The 18,178-nt window shown below is 43.6% G+C and overlaps 1 protein-coding gene across 1 annotated transcript in view; it reads right to left on the bottom strand.

Moving 5' to 3' along the window:
* Positions 1-1,038: 1,038 nt before the first annotated feature.
* Positions 1,039-18,178, bottom strand: part of PAPPA2 (pappalysin 2) — a 440,672-nt gene continuing 423,532 nt past the window's right edge. Inside the window, 1 exon segment of the mRNA XM_030206931.1 lies at positions 1,039-2,401. Within this exon segment, the coding sequence (XP_030062791.1) occupies positions 2,294-2,401 (108 nt within the window). The 3' untranslated portion in view covers positions 1,039-2,293.

The raw sequence follows: 18,178 nt of genomic DNA, 5'->3' as shown, positions 1-18,178 counted from the left end.
TCCCATGGTGCTTTTCCCTCTGCTTACTGGTTCAGAATGTGCCCTGTTTTGTTTCTGGTAGTCCATGAGGTAGTGGCAATTTGTGTAAGACACTTTTAGATCCCTTTCATGTGTTAGCCACGTTACAGCACTTAGTTCTTACCTTGAATGTTGCTGAAAGAGGGCATTGTACACCATTCTGCCAGCTCGGACCTACTGCTAATCTCAGTACCAGGGAGACTCGTTGCCAGTGGGGTACAACCTCTGATCTGCAGTTAACTGTGAGTAAACGTGCTTATTCAAATAAGGGACGTTTTCAGCGAGATTAGTCTTCAGGTGTGAACTGCTGTGCCAAGGTTATACACCAGCAACAAGTCCTGTCCCTGGAGCACTTTTAGTGGGTACTGCAGTGCACGTCAGGCAGGCAGACCCAGGCCCATCCCCCCCACCCGTAACACTTGTGGTGGTAAATGGGAGGCCTCTAAAACCCACTGTACCCACATGTAGTTGCCCCCTTCACCCCTAAGAGCTATGGTAGTGTTGAACATTTGTCCCTCCCACAACCAAATAAAAAAAAACACCCCATCTCAGAAAGGACCAAATCCATGGCATTTGGTCCGTCCAAACCATATTTTCGAAACGAAAGATGGACGCCCATCTTTTTCGAAAAATACGGTCTGTCCCACCTCTTCACATACCCGTTTTCGGACATAGACGCCCATGGAGATGGGCGTTCGCGTTCGATTATGCCCCTCCACTTGTTCCATGTTTGCTTTACCCTTCAATGTCAATTAAAATGTTATATTACGTATTGTGTTGACATTGTAAGTAGTGTACTATGCCATACTTTGTATTGTTATTTGAATATTTTTACTGCTGTAATTGCCTATTGCTCATGTTTGATCTATTCTTACTGTACACCGTCTTCAGTGAATTCCTTCAAAAAAGTGGTAAATAAATCCCAATAAATAAATAAAGTTATGTGTGTAAGCGGTAGATATGATGTGTGCTCCCTTGCATTTATGTGACATGCCATTACACCATATAGCTTAAGGTTGTCAACTGGATCCAGATGCACAGGACAGGGTTGATCCAGCCCTGGGTTTACCCCAGTGCATGCAAGGACTTGTAGACTTGCTTTTCGTAGGGAATGTAATGAGAAAATCAGAACTACAAGTCCCTACATGTAACAGGATAAACCCAGGACTGGATCAACCTTGCCCTGAGAACCTCGCTGCAGTTGGCAGCCTTAGTTTATGAGTGTGAGTTCTGGTATTCTGTAAATTTATGTAGGGGTGCTCAAATGCAGGCCCCCAGTTATAGAACTGCCCTACCTGTGAATTAACTGGGCTTATATTATCTGCACAAATTATTAAAATCTATGGATATGTTAGATTTATGTTTGCCGCCTGTGGGCAAATTTATACATTGCTTTGCATGTCAACCTGATTGCTTTTAAAACTCTCTCCTTGGGTTCTCTCACTGACTATGCTGTGTCCATGCATTACATGTGCCAGTGTAGCATCTACGTGAGAGTTCAGTAAGGGTAGCACAGCAGGGCTCTGATTTACTCAGATTTATTGTATAACATTGGGAGTGCAGAATTTCAAAAATGTACAGGAAATCAAGAAAAGTAGCAACAAAACTGAGAATCATGGTTTTTTTTTCTTTTTAACCGCATGTTAATCCATAATTTGAACTCAGCAGTTCCTCACTGACACAGGCTCCTGAGTTAAGAATCAGAGGAAGGTGAATGATAATATCTCAGGATGCCCAACAGGAAGTCATATGTCATTGTGAAATCTGCCCAGGGAGCAAGAGGTTAACATTTCAATTACAGTCACCATTGCTCAAGCACATTCTTTAATAGAACATTGTGTTTATGATTAGCACACAGCGGCCTGGGGGTGGGGGGGTGGAGGGATGCAGGGCCATATATAGAGATCATTTGAATAAATCCGCAGGGGCTGAAAAGCAGGGCAGAAAAGCGAGGCCATGTACAAAGAACATGTTTGCTCAATGGAAGGGTCAGCCCTGCACACGCAGGATAAGACTGTGAGAGCAGGGGAGGAAACAAAATTTAAAAAGATATCTGATTTTTAAGGGCACCATTGGTGTGTCCCATCAGCTTAGCATATTTGTATATTTTCTACAACTTTACTTGTCCAAAGGGTATCCTTTCATTATATGACCACTTCTTTTTCTGATTTACATCTTACTGCAACTCCCCTTCCTCTCTTGGTTCCCATCTCTCCCACAGGCTGCTTCTCCAAAGGATTGCTGAAGCTCCTTCTTTTTTCCTCCAGTGCTTGTGTCAGTGGAAGCCTTGCTGGAGGTGTCGGTATTGCCCTTGGTTCTCCATAGCAGCTGGGTCCAGGCATGCGCATTCATCGTGGTCACAGTCAGCAGCAAATGGGATCACCTATAGATGGGTCACACACAACAAATTAAGGATACAGTTTATAGCAAAGCAAAGTAGGAATAGAGGCACTCTCCTGCAACCTATAAACACCCCCTCCCTTCCCAGCACCCTACATCTGCTGGAGCCTGCAAAAGGAAGAAATCAACGCGGTGTGGGTTCTTCCACTACAGGCCCATGTGCCAGTGACGCCTCATTCCACCCCCTCTGATGACTTCCTGTCAGAGGGGGCAGGGCATGGCAAGCCTGGGGAGCAGACCTGGCCCCTGGGTTAGCATAACCTCAATTTATAACAGTGAATCGAAATTCACTCTCCTCTTATTTTTGTTAGTGTTTTAGATTAAAGGAGGAAAAAGACCTTATATGACTGCGGCAAATGTCATTAAAGGAGGGATCACAAAATCAGTGAATCTACATGCACACAGTTAAAACAGTAATCATAAGTCAAAAAACCTCCACTTTCCTTTAGTGTAATTTTTCCTTAGTGTACAAAAAAATGAAAAGTGTCTAATATTCAAAAAAACCTTCATCACACTTTTTGTGCCATACAAACTCTAGTCACTGGAAACAGACACTTATTTTTGTAATAATCATATCCCAATTGATGGTTGCTCAGTCTTATCAGTCAGTGTTGAATAAAAATGCCAACTGCCATGGTTAAAATGAAGGAAATTCAGCACTGCTACCTGTATACTGGCTGGTGCTGCATGACTGGTTTCAGCACTGACCAGTTAGCGCTAATATTCAAGAAGCTACTTAGATAAAACCAGAACAGTCTTTTTGCTCTCCTATCTTTACACGGATAGTCATCTCTTTAGAGCAGGGGATCTCAACCAAGTCCTTGACACACACCTAGCCAGTCAGCTTTTCAGGATACATGCAATGAATATGCATCAGATGGAGTTGCATAGGATGGAGGTAGTGCATGTGAATCTATCTCATGCATATTCAGTGTGGATATCCTGAAAACCTGACTGACTAGATGTGTCCCGAGGACTGGGTTTAGAACCCTTGATTTAGTGGACAGAATATCTCTGCTAACCAGATAATCACCGGCTCTGCTCGAGGTCCACCCCAGGACTGTCCCAGCAATATTCAGATAAAGCTGCATCCGTCAGAGGAAACATTCATCAGGACTATCCAGATGGTTCAGCTGAATATTGGGCTCACCAGGACTTATCCAGTTAGCAGGTTCTACAAACCAGAAAAGCCTTTTTCTATATACCCCCCCTCCCCCAAATTCTCTGGTGTTGCTGTGAGAAATTCCTACCCTGTGCATTTGATGTGATTATATTTGCATAAATCTTGAGTTAAACTGTTGAGTAAAGTTTTAAACTGCTGTGTTTATGTATTCATTGGTTCCTAGGTAAAGGGGGTTGGGTGTACTATTTAATGCTCATTTTAGAGATAGCTCCCTCAGACGTAGTTCACAAGAGTGGAAGAAGCCAACCGCAAGCTCCAAGATAATCAACAGCAGTTTTATTATGTAGACACAATGAACCCAACATGGGCTGCGTTTCGACTCTCGTCTTTCTCAGGGGTTCTTGTTTAGCCAACAGAAAGAGCATAGATATGAATAGTATATAAGAACATCAGTACTTGACTCTGTGAGTCAGCATTCCAAACAGCAAAAGAACTGCCTACTACTACTATTCTACTACTATTCAGCATTTCTATAGCGCTACAAGGCGTACACAGCGCTGCACAAACATAGAAGAAAGACAGTCCCTGCTCAAAGAGCTTACAATCTAATAGACAAAAAAAAAAAATAAAGTAAGCAAATCAAATCAATTAATGTGAACGGGAAGGAAGAGAGGAGGGTAGGTGGAGGTGAGTGGTTACAAGTGGTTACGAGTCAAAAGCAATCTTAAAGAGGTGGGCTTTCAGTCTAGATTTAAATTTGGCCAAGGATGAGGCAAGACGTAGGGGCTCAGGAAGTTTATTCCAGGCGTAGGGTGCAGCGAGACAGAAGGCGCAAAGTCTGGAGTTGGCAGCTGTGGAGAAGGGAACAGATAAGAAGGATTTATCCATGGAGCGGAGTGCACGGGAAGGGGTGTAGGGAAGGACGACAACAAGGGGGAGGAGGAATCTAGTCGTATACAGATCACTTATGGAAGTAATTTAGCAACAAGGTGCCTATCTAAAATGATAAAAAAATTCCTATTTTATTTATAAAGGCTATGGGGGCAATTCTATAACTAAGCATTACCATTTAGGAGTCCTGAGGACACATGGTGAGATCCTATTCTATGATGGAGATGCAGGCAATGGAAAACAAAGCATGCCCAACCAGGACCAAAGTCCAAAGAGAGCACAAGAATAGGGAGCATCAAATTAGTACTTTATTGAACATACCTGACATGGTCTATGTTTTGGCAAAACCACCTGTGTCAGGGGTATTCACAAGGATCCCGAGCTGGCTTCTTCAGTAGTGAAGTACTAAGAGCACACCATAACTTTTCCAGATTCTTCCCTTCCAGCATGGACTGGCACATCATTTCTCTGATAGGTTGCAAAGTCTCCACAGGGAGAGTCTTCAAAATCCACAGAGAAATGTCCTCTTCTCTCAGAACGTCTCAGAATACTAGCCCAACCTTTCATTTACGCACTCGCAGCTACATCACACATAGAACTGGTATAACTGCTGTTGCGTAAATGTGGTAGGGATGTGCGTTAACTTACAGTAAGTTGGAGCCTCACCTATTGCCTGTCCATTCTCCACTCATGTATACAACCCCTTGAATTAATATGCTATGCCACTTACGTGCACCCTTCAGTATAGCACATAGGTGCAAACTTGGACACGTGCCTGCAAAGTGCTAGTATTCTGCTAATGTACACTAGCAAGGGGTGTGTAAATGCAAGCATCCAGTTATACAATTGCCCTTACAGTATATTTGTTGTTATCAAATAGGCTTCTAGAACAAGGTCCTGCAGAGCATATTTTATTTATTTATTTAAAAACGTCTATTCCGCTCTATCGTCAGAGGTTCTAGGCAGCTTACCTATCCAACATACATAAAATCAAAATGATTACATTGAAAATGACAAACATTGAAATTTTATTCTGTAGTCAACTGGAAGCCAATGAAGCTTCTTAATAACAGGAGAGATATGGTCATAACCCATTACAACTTAGCAGTGGCATTTTGTGCAACTTGCAAAGCATTTAATTGGTTCTTTCTTATCCCAAGTAACAGGCCATTGCAGTAATCAAAGCATGGTGTAATGAGGCTTTGAATTATGTTTCTGAAATTACCCTGTGATAACTGATCTTTCAATATTCTTAACAGATGCAACTTGGAAAAAATATATAAATGACTCACGCAAAGTTATACCTGCTCTGAAGCAGGTGCAACTTTGTGTACACACACAGATCCTTGGATTTTGTATAGGTTGGGTGCAGATTCCAGATCCGCCATAAACTAATTAGTCAATTAGGTGCTAACAACCAATAATTGGTGTTAACCAGCACTTACTTGGCAGTGTGATCTGCCCTATATTCTGTAACACGCGAGCTTAAATTTCATAGCTCGCAACTCATAAGGGGATGTGGCCATGGAAGGAAGGGTCATGGGTGGATCAAGGATGTTCCTAGAAATTAGGAGTCTTGTTTACAAAGGCGCACTAGAATTTTTAGCACATGCTAACTGTATAGATAACCATAGGAATATTATGGCCATCTACATGGTTAGTGCGTGCTAAAAATGCTAGCGCACCTCTGCCATCAGTTGGGTGCGAGCATTACACCGGATTTGGCAGGCATAAGTCTCGTGCCTAAAGTTAGGAACAAGAACTGCGCCAAGCAGTTAAAGGGTGCTCTGCACAGAGGATCTTTTGCAGAATACTATCTTAGTACAGATCATAATGGCGCCAAAATCTGGGTGTTGTTTTCTGAATCTGGCCCTGTGCGACTACAAAAGTATCTCAAATGAGGATGTGGAGCCCAAACATAACAATGGCACAATCAACAAAACTGTACAAACTTGACTCTTTAATCAAACTCTCCAAAAAGGAAGGAAAAAGTCTCAGAGTACACTGTGAGCAACTGTAGAACAATACATCTTACTGAGCCCACTAATCTCAATCACTGTCATAAAAACCTTCCTCAAAGTTCACATGCAATGCCAATAAAAGTCTACAAATTTTTTCTTCTGGTGGATAGCTTTAATGATGCCATTATAATTCTACTCTTGGTTTCTTTAATTAAAGTTACATTTGCCAATGTGTATTTATAATGTTCTGTTTTGCTCATTCCTGTCTACCCTTTTCCTGTGCCAAAAGGACGTGAAGTCAGAGCTCGCTAAAAAGCTTTACTCTGGAATTTCCATTTTGTGTAGCAACGTTAATTACCTAGTATTTTTAACATACTTCCAGTTTTAAGTCAACTGCTTTATACATAAACAAATAAATGAAAAATTTACAATAATAAAATGGCAACAGAGTCTGACTGATTAGAACAGCTGCTTTCATTAACTCTAGAACCTACAGCCAGGTCAACGGAAGCAGCAGTTCTTGGACTTCTGTTAGAATGTATGAAGCATTTGATAAAAAGTAAAAAAGAATATCCTGGAAAGATGAGAAAGGTGTACATGTAGTATATTAAGTTGCATGTATTGAAAAATAGATTGTATACTTTCCCCCAGATTCTATATAGCGCACCTAGAGACCTTCACCGAAATCCAGGTGTATTCTGTAACAATGCATGTAACTTAATTGGCTTAACAAGCTAATCAGCATTGACAACAGGTCCTAACAATAATGAGCACTATTTTGCACTTAGAATTTATGCACACAACTCGCTAAGCATCTTCTGCAACACAGTGTGTCTAAGTTCTAACATATGCAGGAAAAAAGGGGCATGGTTATAGGTAGGGAAATGGGCATTTCGTGGGTGTTCCAAAACTTACACACGTAGTTACAGAATATAGCCCTCTGCACCTAAATCTACAAGTTACGATTTATGCCACTTTTTCATTGGTGTAAATGAACGTGTGTAATTTTAGGCACTGGGATATTGACTGAGCATATTCTATATACCGCACCTAAATCTAGGAACCGCTTATAGAATAAGCTTAGTTGGAAATGTTTTCCACATGGATCTTTTAGGCGCCATATATAGAATCTGGCCCTGTAGGAGTAATTTTCTAAAGCTTTTTCCACATGTAAAGATTGTTTTGCATGTGGAAAGAGGGTCCTTATATAATTACATGAGGCTATATATGCATTCAAAGCAGGTACAAGGAAAGAGTATGTTTACATTTTGCATTAGCTGCTTTGTAGTTGTGCCTGAGTGTGTACTTTGGGTGAAATTGTGATGTACACTTGTATTTTATAAGATATAAAAGTGCGTGCATACAGAAAATGAACATACAAGTGCATGCCTTCTTCAAAACAGGCATGAGTTTGTGTACTACTGGGGCTGGTTAGATGCCTATTTTATAAAAGTAGCTTAAGATATGTGGGTTCGATCTTCAAAAACAGTTGAGCTTCTAAATTTAGGCTCTAAAATTTGTGACCTTTTTCAGCCAAACTTAGCCGTTTATGGTTTCAACTGATTATTCATTTTAATTTATGGACATAGTAATCAACATGGGCTATCCTCATCCTCCTCGATCTATCCGTCGCTTTTGACACTGTCAATCATGACTTACTTCTTGCCACACTGTCCTCATTTGGGTTCCAGGGCTCTGTCCTCTCCTGGTTCTCCTCCTATCTCTCCCACCACACCTTCAAAGTTCACTCTCATGGATCTTCCTCCACCCCCATCCCCTTATCTGTTGGTGTTCCCCAGGGATCTGTCCTTGGACCCCTTCTCTTCTCAATCTACACCTCTTCCCTGGGCTCCCTGATCTCATCTCATGGTTTCCAGTATCATCTCTATGCTGATGACACCCAACTGTATCTCTCCACACCAGACATCACCGTGGAGACCCAGGCAAAGGTATCGGCCTGCTTAACCGACATTGCTGCCTGGATGTCCAACCGCCACCTGAAACTGAACATGTCCAAGACTGAGCTTATCGTCTTTCCACCAAAACCCACTTCTCCTCTTCCTCCACTTTCTATCTCAGTTGATAACACCCTCATCCTCCCCGTCTCATCTGCCCGCAACCTCAGAGTCATCTTTGACTCCTCTCTCTCCTTCTCTGCGCATATCCAGCAGATAGCCAAGACCTGTCGCTTCTTCCTCTTTAACATCAGCAAAATTCACCCTTTCCTCTCTGAACACACCACCCGAACTCTCGTCCACGCTCTCATTACCTCTCGCCTGGACTACTGCAACTTACTCCTCACCGGCCTCCCACTTAGCCATCTATCCCCCCTTCAATCTGTTCAGAACTCTGCTGCACGTCTCATATTCGGCCAGAACCGATATACTCATATCACCCCTCTCCTCAGGTCACTTCACTGGCTTCCGATCAGATACCGCATTCAATTCAAGCTTCTCCTTCTCACCTACAAATGCACTCAGTCTGCTGCCCCTCACTATCTTTCTACCCTCATCTCCCCTTACGTTCCCGCCCGTAACCTCCGTTCACAGGATAAATCCCTCCTCTCAGTACCCTTCTCCACCACCGCCAACTCCAGGCTCCGCTCATTCTGCCTCGCCTCACCCTATGCTTGGAACAACCTTCCTGAACCCTTACGCCAAGCCCCCTCCCTGCCCGTCTTCAAGTCTTTGCTTAAAGCCCACCTCTTCAATGCTGCGTTCGGCACCTAACCCTTACCGTTCAGTGAATCCAGACTGCCCCAATTTGACTGCCCCTATCGGACCGACCATTCACTTGTCTATTAGATTGTAAGCTCTTTGAGCAGGGACTGTCTCTCTTTGTTAAATTGTACAGCGCTGCGTAACCCTAGTAGTGCTCTAGAAATGTTAAGTAGTAGTAGTAGTAGTAGTAGTAGTAGTAGTATCGTTAAGACCTGTTATTTTGCCACTAATTTGAACTATTTTAGCACACGTCCCATTTTATGCAATGAGACCTAGTTATTGATAACTGGAATTAACAGTAAAACAGCAAATCATAACGACAGTCCACATTGATAATTTGACCCCTTAATTAAAGAAAAGAGAAATGTCTCTTGAAATTGAAATCACTGCTGTATGTAATAAAAGTGGTTATATTACTTTACAGCATTTAATATTTCACTTCACCTCGAGCTTTAAGCAAATTACAAAGTTCAAATGTCATTACAAAACAAATCATCAAATACTACCTAGAACTACGATACACAGCTTCAGCAAAACATTTCCAATAAAAACATGTCTGTAACTTTTTTTTAATTGAATCAAGCCACTGTGACATCACTGATGTGGAATGAGGCATTAGGCCATCAAAATATCAGATCTGCTTATCAGGAAAAGATACTCTATACTAAAGAGGTGGGGGGAGTGATCAACATGGGCTACCGTTAAGATGCATTATTTTACCACTAACTTACTACGCAATGAGACATAGTTAGTAATAACTGGGGTAAACAGTAAAATAACACATCTTAATGGTAGCCCGCATTGACAACTTCCCCCTTAGGATCTTACAAGCTATCCGCCTGATATTCAATGTGGGCATAAAAGGCTCTTGTAGGTTGCCAACTAGATCTAAGATTAGCCCGACAGTGCCGCCTTTCTGAGGTTTTTGCAACTACATTCAAAGCGGTTTACATATATTCAGGTACTTATTTTGTACCAGGGGCAATGGAGGGTTAAGTGACTGACCTGGATTGCTCATTGTCACTCAAAGGTTGCTGGACTTGATGGACCACTGGTGTGACCCAGCAGGACACTTCTGTTTAGGATTGGGTTCATTCACGGGGCTGTGATAAACCTTGGACTGCTCAGGATTCACAGCAGACTGGGACCAAAACCAGATTCTCTCCGACTCTCATTTGGATTTTTTTTTAAATTTTGTTATGAGTGGTGAAAGCAAAAATGATTTAGGGTTCACAAAAAGGGATTTAAAAAAGGACATATTTTTTTCAGTGAGTAAGAGAAGATATCCATCACAGGTTTGGTTTAGCACTTGGGGTGCTGAGGTTTGGAATAAGTAAATATATTGTGAAACAAGGACGCGATGTTAGCAGCACGGGAGGGAGAAGAGTTATTTTCATTTTAAAATAAAGCCTTTCGCCTGTAATCTTTTTCACTGTATTATTATTATTCGAAAGGGAAAGAAAAAGAAGATTCAGGTTCTTTTGTTTGATTAACCGCTTAAAAGACGGAGGCATATTTTCAAAGCACTTAGCCTTCCAAAGTTCCATAGAAACCTATGGAACTTTGGAAGGCTAAGTGCTTTGAAAATATGCCTCATTGCCACCAATGCAGAGTACATTACATAAAACCAGAAAAATAGTTTGAAAAGAATGCCAATAAATAAAAGGAAAGAGAGAAATACAAGAAAAAGTACTGCTGAGAGTCCTACACCTCTACAGTCTAGTGAATAAATCACTCCTTTTTGCCCCAATATTAAAAAAAAAAAAATCCCCTAGATGTCCGTATTAAAAGTCTCATGAAAAAAGTTAGCCTTCAACAAATGCTTAAACGTTTCTGGAAAGATTCTATCCACAAAAACCCTGGTAGCTGGTTCCAGATCATAGGACCCACCACACTAAACATTGAGTTGTGCAAAGAACACAAGGAGACCCGATGAAGAGATGGTACAACCAGTGGCGTACCTAGGGTAGTTGACACCCGGGGCCGGTCATTTTTTAACACCCCCCCCCCCAAATCCAGTACTAGGCATGCCGAGAATACAAAACACTCAGGACCTATAGAGCAATTCTACCATACCATAAGCAGTCATTTCTACGAGTCACACAAGGAAAAGGAAAGCATCTTAAACACTACAGTGAGCACTAGAACATCAATTCACCTATTGTAAAACGAAACCAGACGGAATAGTACAGATTGTAGATCCTGCACAGTCAATGCCAACTGAAAGCCATGTCTTTTTCACAAACACAGATACACCCTAATCCACTATAGAATAAGTAATCATTAAACTTTCTATTTAGACAAAAATTAAACTGAACCCCCAATGCCAGATTCTGCATACAATGCAACACCACAGAAACAGAAACTGTCCCCTAGTACTGTGCAAAATATAAAGACAGCAGATGTAAATTTGAAAAAAACTAACAAGTACCAATCACCACTTTACAAATTAACAAATAGAAATAAAACAAATACAGAAAGTAAAATAATACCATTTTATTGGACTAATACATTTAGCTTTCAGAGGCCAAAACCTCCGTCCTCGGGTCAGTACAGTATAGTGCTGTTACAGTATCCTATCCTGACCTGAGGAAGGGGGTTTTGTTCTCCGAAAGTTAGTCAAAATGTATTAAAATTAGTCCAATAAAAAGATTACCTTATTTACATGTTCTATTATAAACATTTAACACATCTACAATACTTTATCCTAAAGCAAAAAAAATAAAAAAATATATTTTATTTACAGTTTGTTGTCTCTGGTTTCTGCTTTCCTCATCTTCTTTTCACCGTCTTCCTTCCATCCAGCATCTGTCTTCACTCTCTCTCTCTCTGCCATCCAGTGTCTGCCCTCTCCGCCGTCCCTTCCATCCACTGCCTGCCCTTTCTCTCTGCCCCTTCAATCCACCATTTGCCCTCCCTCTCCCATCCATCCAGGGTCTGCCCTCTCTCTCGCTCCCCCTTCCATCTAGGATCTGTCCCCTCTCTCTCTCTGCCCCTTTTGTCAGCCCCCAGTTCCAGCCCCCTTCTCCCCTCTGAACACCCCCACCCCAGTCCCCTTCTCCCCTCCTCCTGTCTGAAACCCCCACCACAGTCCCCTTCTCCCCTCCCCTGTCTGAGACCCCCACCCCAGTCCCCTTCTCTCCTCTGAACACCCCCACCCCAGTCCCCTTCTCCCCTCCCCTTCCCTTCTCCCCTCTGAGATCCCCACCCCAGTCCCCTTCTCCCCTCTGAGATCCCCACCCAGTCCCCTTCTCCCCTCCCCTGTCTGAGATCCCCACCCCAGTCCCCTTCTCCCCTCCCCTTTCCCCTCTGAACACCCCCACCCCAGTCCCCTTCTCCCCTCCCCTTCCCCCGTCTGAGACCCCCACCCCAGTCCCCTTCTCCCCTCCTCTTCCCCCGTCTGAGACCCCCACCCCAGTCCCCTTCTCCCCAACCCAGTCCCCTTCTCCCCTCCCCTTTTCCCCTCTGAACACCCCCACCCCAGTCCCCTTCTCCCCTCCCCTTCCCTTCTCCCCTCTGAGATCCCCACCCCAGTCCCCTTCTCCCCTCCCCTGTCTGAGACCCACACCCCAGTCCCTTTCTCCCCTCTGAACACCCCCACCCGAGTCCCTTTTGCCCCTCTCCTTCCCCACCTCAGTCCCGTTAAAACCGGCGAAGCAGCGTCGCAGGCAGCGCCTCGTGCCCTGCTTGTAAAAAAAAAATCAAATCTCCTTCCTTCTCCTCCACCAAACAGAGCAAGAAAGATTTTACAAACCAAAATTACTTGATTGCTTAGAACAAGAAAATACTTTAGGAGTGGTTGGAAATGCCAGATCACTGACCAGTATCTTCTGAAACCACTTGGGGGCCCTTTTGTCTTATTTTATGTAAAGTCCCAGATACGAGCTCTAGGCTATGTTTCCGTCTTAGGAGGATGCAAAGCTATATAGTAAAGGTGTCAATTTAATAATGTACTTCTGGCCACAGGCAGAATATATACAAAGCCTGATGCATAGAGCGATAGGCTGAGTCAGCTGCATGGTGGCCAACAGTAAAACAGCTCAATATTGCTCCAACTTTCCAGATTAAAGTCTATGAGCACATGTCTAGCAAGACAAATAGATGTTGGATTTGGGGTCTTTATACTAAGATGCAGGAAGCCCTAACGCATGCTAACTGCAGCTTAAAAAGGATTACAGCGGGTCGCGCTCAGGCATTCCACAGTAAGTTTCAAATGTGTTCGTGTGTGTGTATGCTTGTGTGTACCAGGGGCGTATCTGGAATCCGGCGGTAGGGGGGGCCACAGCCAGAGAGGGGGGGCACATTTTTGCCTCCCTCCCCCCCCCCCCCCCGCCGCCGCCGCCGTCAACCCTCCCCCGCTGCTTACTTTTGCTGGCGCCGAGGTCCGACCCGCAATCTCCGTTTTTCGTCTTCCTCCGTGGCCATGCTTCCAGGAAGTAATGCTGCAGTGCTGCTGATTCGTTGAATCCAGTTCGGCGTCTGACGTCAGACGTCGAACTGGATTCAACGAATCAGCACTGCAGCATTACTTCCTGGAAGCATGGCCACGGAGGAAGACGAAAAACGGAGATTGCGGGTCGGACCTCGGCGCCAGCAAAAGTAAGCAGCGGGGGAGGGTTGACGGCGGGGAGGGGGGCCAGGGCGAAATCTGCGGGGGCCCAGGCCCCTGTGGCCCCACGCAGATACGCCCCTGGTGTGTACGCGCATACATGTGCGTGTCTGGGGGTGGAGAGTGGGTATTTCTGCGCAAATGAGTAAGCAAGTTGGCATTGCTGTGCACTAACTGATTAGCAAACAATTAGCATCTGAGCCCCTACCGCCTACAATAGGTGGCAGTAAAGGTTCACATGCTAATTTTTGTTAATGGCCGCACACTAATGGCAACATTTGCGCATGGCTGTTAATTCAGAAAATGGGTGAGGTAGAAATGGCCTTAGCGTTTGAGAAAGATCCACGTAAGGGCACGCTAAGGCCACTTTCTACCACAGCTTTGTAAAAGGAGTCCTTAGCTGGTTAGTGCAGTAAGCAGAACAAGCAGCTAAATCTGCACGAAGAGCCCCATCCACTCAACTGGCTAACCTAAATCTAACTGCAGAAATGGTGTGCTCTTAGATTTAACCAGATATTTAGTTGCACATTTATGGGTGAATTTTATATATGGCACCAAAAAATTGGCACTGAAAAAAAATGTGCTTAGCTTTATTCTATAAACCTTGCCTAAAGTTAGGCCCGGTTTATAGAATATGTGTAGCACCTGTTCCCATGACTAAAATTTAGGTATGACCATTTATATCAATTAAAAACTGGTGTAAAAGCCTGCGCCTAACTTAGGCGAGGATCAGGCATATTCTATACCATGGAATGCCCATGACCAGCCTATGCCACTCCCATGGCTACACTTCCTTTTGTAATTCGCATGTTAGAATTTATGCTCACCACTTTATAGAATACACTTAGAAAGCTGCATGCATAAATTCTAATTAGTGCCAACTAAGGCTGATAATTGCTTGTTAATGGCCAATTATCAGTGCCGATTGGCTTGTTAACCAATTAAGTTGTACACACAATTTGGTCTCACTGTCAAATTTGTGTGTGCAGCTTTAGGCATCATATATAGTATCTTGGGGTTAACCATTTAATTATTAGTAAATACCTGAATATAGTTAACTGGTTCAATTTAACTGATTAATTTTGTCTGCTTACCTTTGCTAAATATAGACTCCGTCTCCCATCCCAAGATAATTAATACCAAAAAATTGATCTTTTACCTCACTTTTTACTAAAGTTTGTTACATTTTGGGCTTAACACATTATAACCACATGTTAAGAGCCAGAGTCAGTGCTCAAATTTAGGTACCGAGAAAAATCCACACTAAGGGGTACTTTTACCAAGTTGCGGTAAATGGGGCCCTGCGCTAGTGGTGGGGGCTGTTTTTGCTATGCGCTGAGGCCTTTTTTACTTGCAGAAGGTAAAAAGGCTGAAAAAGAAATGGCCATGCGGTAAGATTTCACGCATCGCTTGGCCATGTGGGGGAAGCACTTAATGCCACACATTGAGGTGACAATAAGGGCTCCTGCGCTAACCAGTGGTAACTGGGAAGTGCGCAGCACTGCCCGATTACTGCCTCGTAACCACTGTTGATAGGGTCCTATTTTCCCTAACGTGGTGCACGCTGGAGCTGGAACTACCGCCGGCGCCCGCATAAGGCAGGCAGTAGCTCCAAATTGGTGAGCTATAAGCCCGTGTTGGGCTTACTGTCACTTTGCAAACGGTCCCCTAAGTGCTAGTTTCTAAAAGGTGCTCCAGGCTGAGTGCCCTTTATAAAAAAGAGCTTAGAGTAGATTCCTGCCTTTTACATTGCTATGTGATAGCACCTAAATGTTCATGACAAATGCCAAATTATGCTCTATTCCACCCCCATCCCGCTCTCTGTTGGAGTTCCTCAGGGATCTGTCCTTGGACCCTTTCTTTTTTCAATCTACACCTCTTCCCTGGGTTCGCTGATCTCATCCCATGGTTTCCAATATCATCTTTATGCTGACGACACCCAGCTTTATCTCTCCACACCAGACATCACTGCGGAAACCCAGGCCAAAGTATCGGCCTGCTTATCCAACATTGCTGCCTGGATGTCCAACCGCCACCTGAAACTGAACATGGCCAAGACTGAGCTCATTGTCTTTCCACCCAAACCCACTTCTCCTCTCCTTCCTCTCTCTATCTCTGTTGATAACACCCTCATCCTCCCCGTCTCATCTGCCCGCAACCTCGGAGTCATCTTCAACTCCTCCCTCTTCTTCTCTGCGCATATCCAGCAGATAGCCAAGACCTGTCGCTTCTTTCTCTATAACATCAGCAAAATTCACCCTTTCCTCTCTAAGCATACCACCCAAACACTCGTCCACTCTCTCATTACCTCTCGCCTTGACTACTGCAACCTACTCCTCACTGGCCTCCCACTTAGCCATCTATCCCCCCTTCAATCCGTTCAGAACTCTGCTGCACGTCTTATCTTCATTCAGGACCGATATGCCCATATCACCCCTCTCCTCAAGTCACTTCACTAGCTTCCGATCAGGTACCACATACAGTTCAAGCTTCTCCTACTTACCTACAAATGCACTCAATCTGCAGCCCCTCCTTACCTCTCTACCCTCATCTCCCCTTACGCTCCTACCCGTAACCTCCGCTCACAGGACAAATCCCTCCTCTCAGTACCCTTCTCCACCACTGCCAACTCCAGGCTCTGCCCTTTCTGCCTCGCCTCACCCTATGCTTGGAATAAACTCCCTGAGCCCACACGCCAAGCCCCCTCGCTGCCCATCTTCAAATCCTTACTCAAAGCCGACCTCTTCAATGTCGCCTTCGGCACATAACCATTATACCTCCATTCAGGATATCTAGACTGCCCCAACTTGACATTTTGTCCTTTAGATTGTAAGCTCCTTTGAGCAGGGACTATCCTTCTTTGTTAAACTGTACAGCGCTGCGTAACCCTAGTAGCGCTTTAGAAATGTTAAGTAGTGTAAGTAGTATTCTATAACAGAATCAGTGTCCAGATACTGTTATATAATTCATGCTCAGTGCCATGCATTTTAGTGCCCAAATCTGGGTGACCTTTAGAGACTTGCCCCATTATTTTTCTCTGCAGTACTTCGCCCTTATCTTCATTCCACATATGTCTATAATTCTAGGGTGACACTGTCCTAGACCTGTCTATTGTTGGTAATCAATGATTAGGTGAGAGGGTATTCAATCTTTGGTTTCACTGACATACAGCAACCAGCAGAGGGTGTGGGGCAGCTAATAGTGGGTACCTCTCTGTAGTGCTGCTGATGGTCTCTGGTTGTGCACTATTTATTGTGGATATCTAGACAATCTGACAGTGCTTTGGGATGCCCTACTCCAGATGCAGTTCTTTGTATTTTAGCATTAAGATGGTAATTATATAACAGGGCACCTAGATTTAGACTGTGTGTATTTGAAGCCTATTCTATAAAGAAAAGTAGGTACTTATTTTTCTTTCTTACTAGTGTAAGGAGTAAAATATGTATCTACTATATATTTGAAGTGTGATCATATACATCAGCCATGGAGCTAGCATAAGTTCCCTTGCCTAGATTGCAAAATAACATGTGTACATTATATTTCATAATCTATTTCTATAAGACCCACGAACGGTCACCTATAAAGTACACATCATCTTGGTGCACACAGAATACCACATCGCTGGAAAATGTTCATTTATGTGCATATGTCTCCATATGTCTCCATGCATGTTAATAGCACCTATGCATGAACATGACTACAATACTTGCATTTCTGCACATTCTTACCATCTAAAATTATTAAGCTCCTTCTTTAGCTACCTGTAAGGGGGGAATTCTATAAACAGTGCTCAAAGTTAGGCACTGGGAAGATCCACGCTAAACTAGTATTCTGTAGAGGGTGTTCTGTGCGGAACGCCAATATATAGAATATTAGCTTTGTACGGATCTAGTACTGTCCTTTGGGCACAGCACTTATGCCTGCTAAAATCTGATGTTAATGCTGGCAGTTGTGCGCATACATGACCCTTCCATGGCCACACTCCCTTTTGAGTTGCCACTATAAAATTTAGCCACACATTTTATAGAATAGGGTGCAGGGCAGATCCATGCATAATGCCAAACGAGTGTCAATTAACACCAATCAGCTCTTTAGCTAAATAGTTTGCATGCAAATCTGGGATCTGTGGCCACATTTTGGCAACCTATATAGAATCCAGGGGTAAGTGGATTGGTAGCTCATAAGATATTAACCTGAGTGGGGTGCTAGGTGTGCAGGACCCCAGGCGGTTAACAGATTTGTGCCATTGCTCAGTACTGGACTGCACTATTCCATGTAAGTACATTGGGAGTCCTCCACCTACAGTCCTGCCAGTGGGGGGCACTGTTTTACTATCACCTTTTCAATAGTGACGGATAGATGAGCTCTTCAGGACTCCAGGGAACCTGCCTGTCCCTAGCTATTGAAAATACAATATTGAAGCACCACCATCCACTGTAGTCCTACTTAGCTTAGA

The sequence above is a fragment of the Microcaecilia unicolor genome, chromosome 6 (assembly GCF_901765095.1).
Source record: "Microcaecilia unicolor chromosome 6, aMicUni1.1, whole genome shotgun sequence".
Taxonomy (NCBI): Eukaryota; Metazoa; Chordata; class Amphibia; order Gymnophiona; family Siphonopidae; genus Microcaecilia; species Microcaecilia unicolor.
This window is presented reverse-complemented; position numbering and strand designations above follow the sequence as displayed.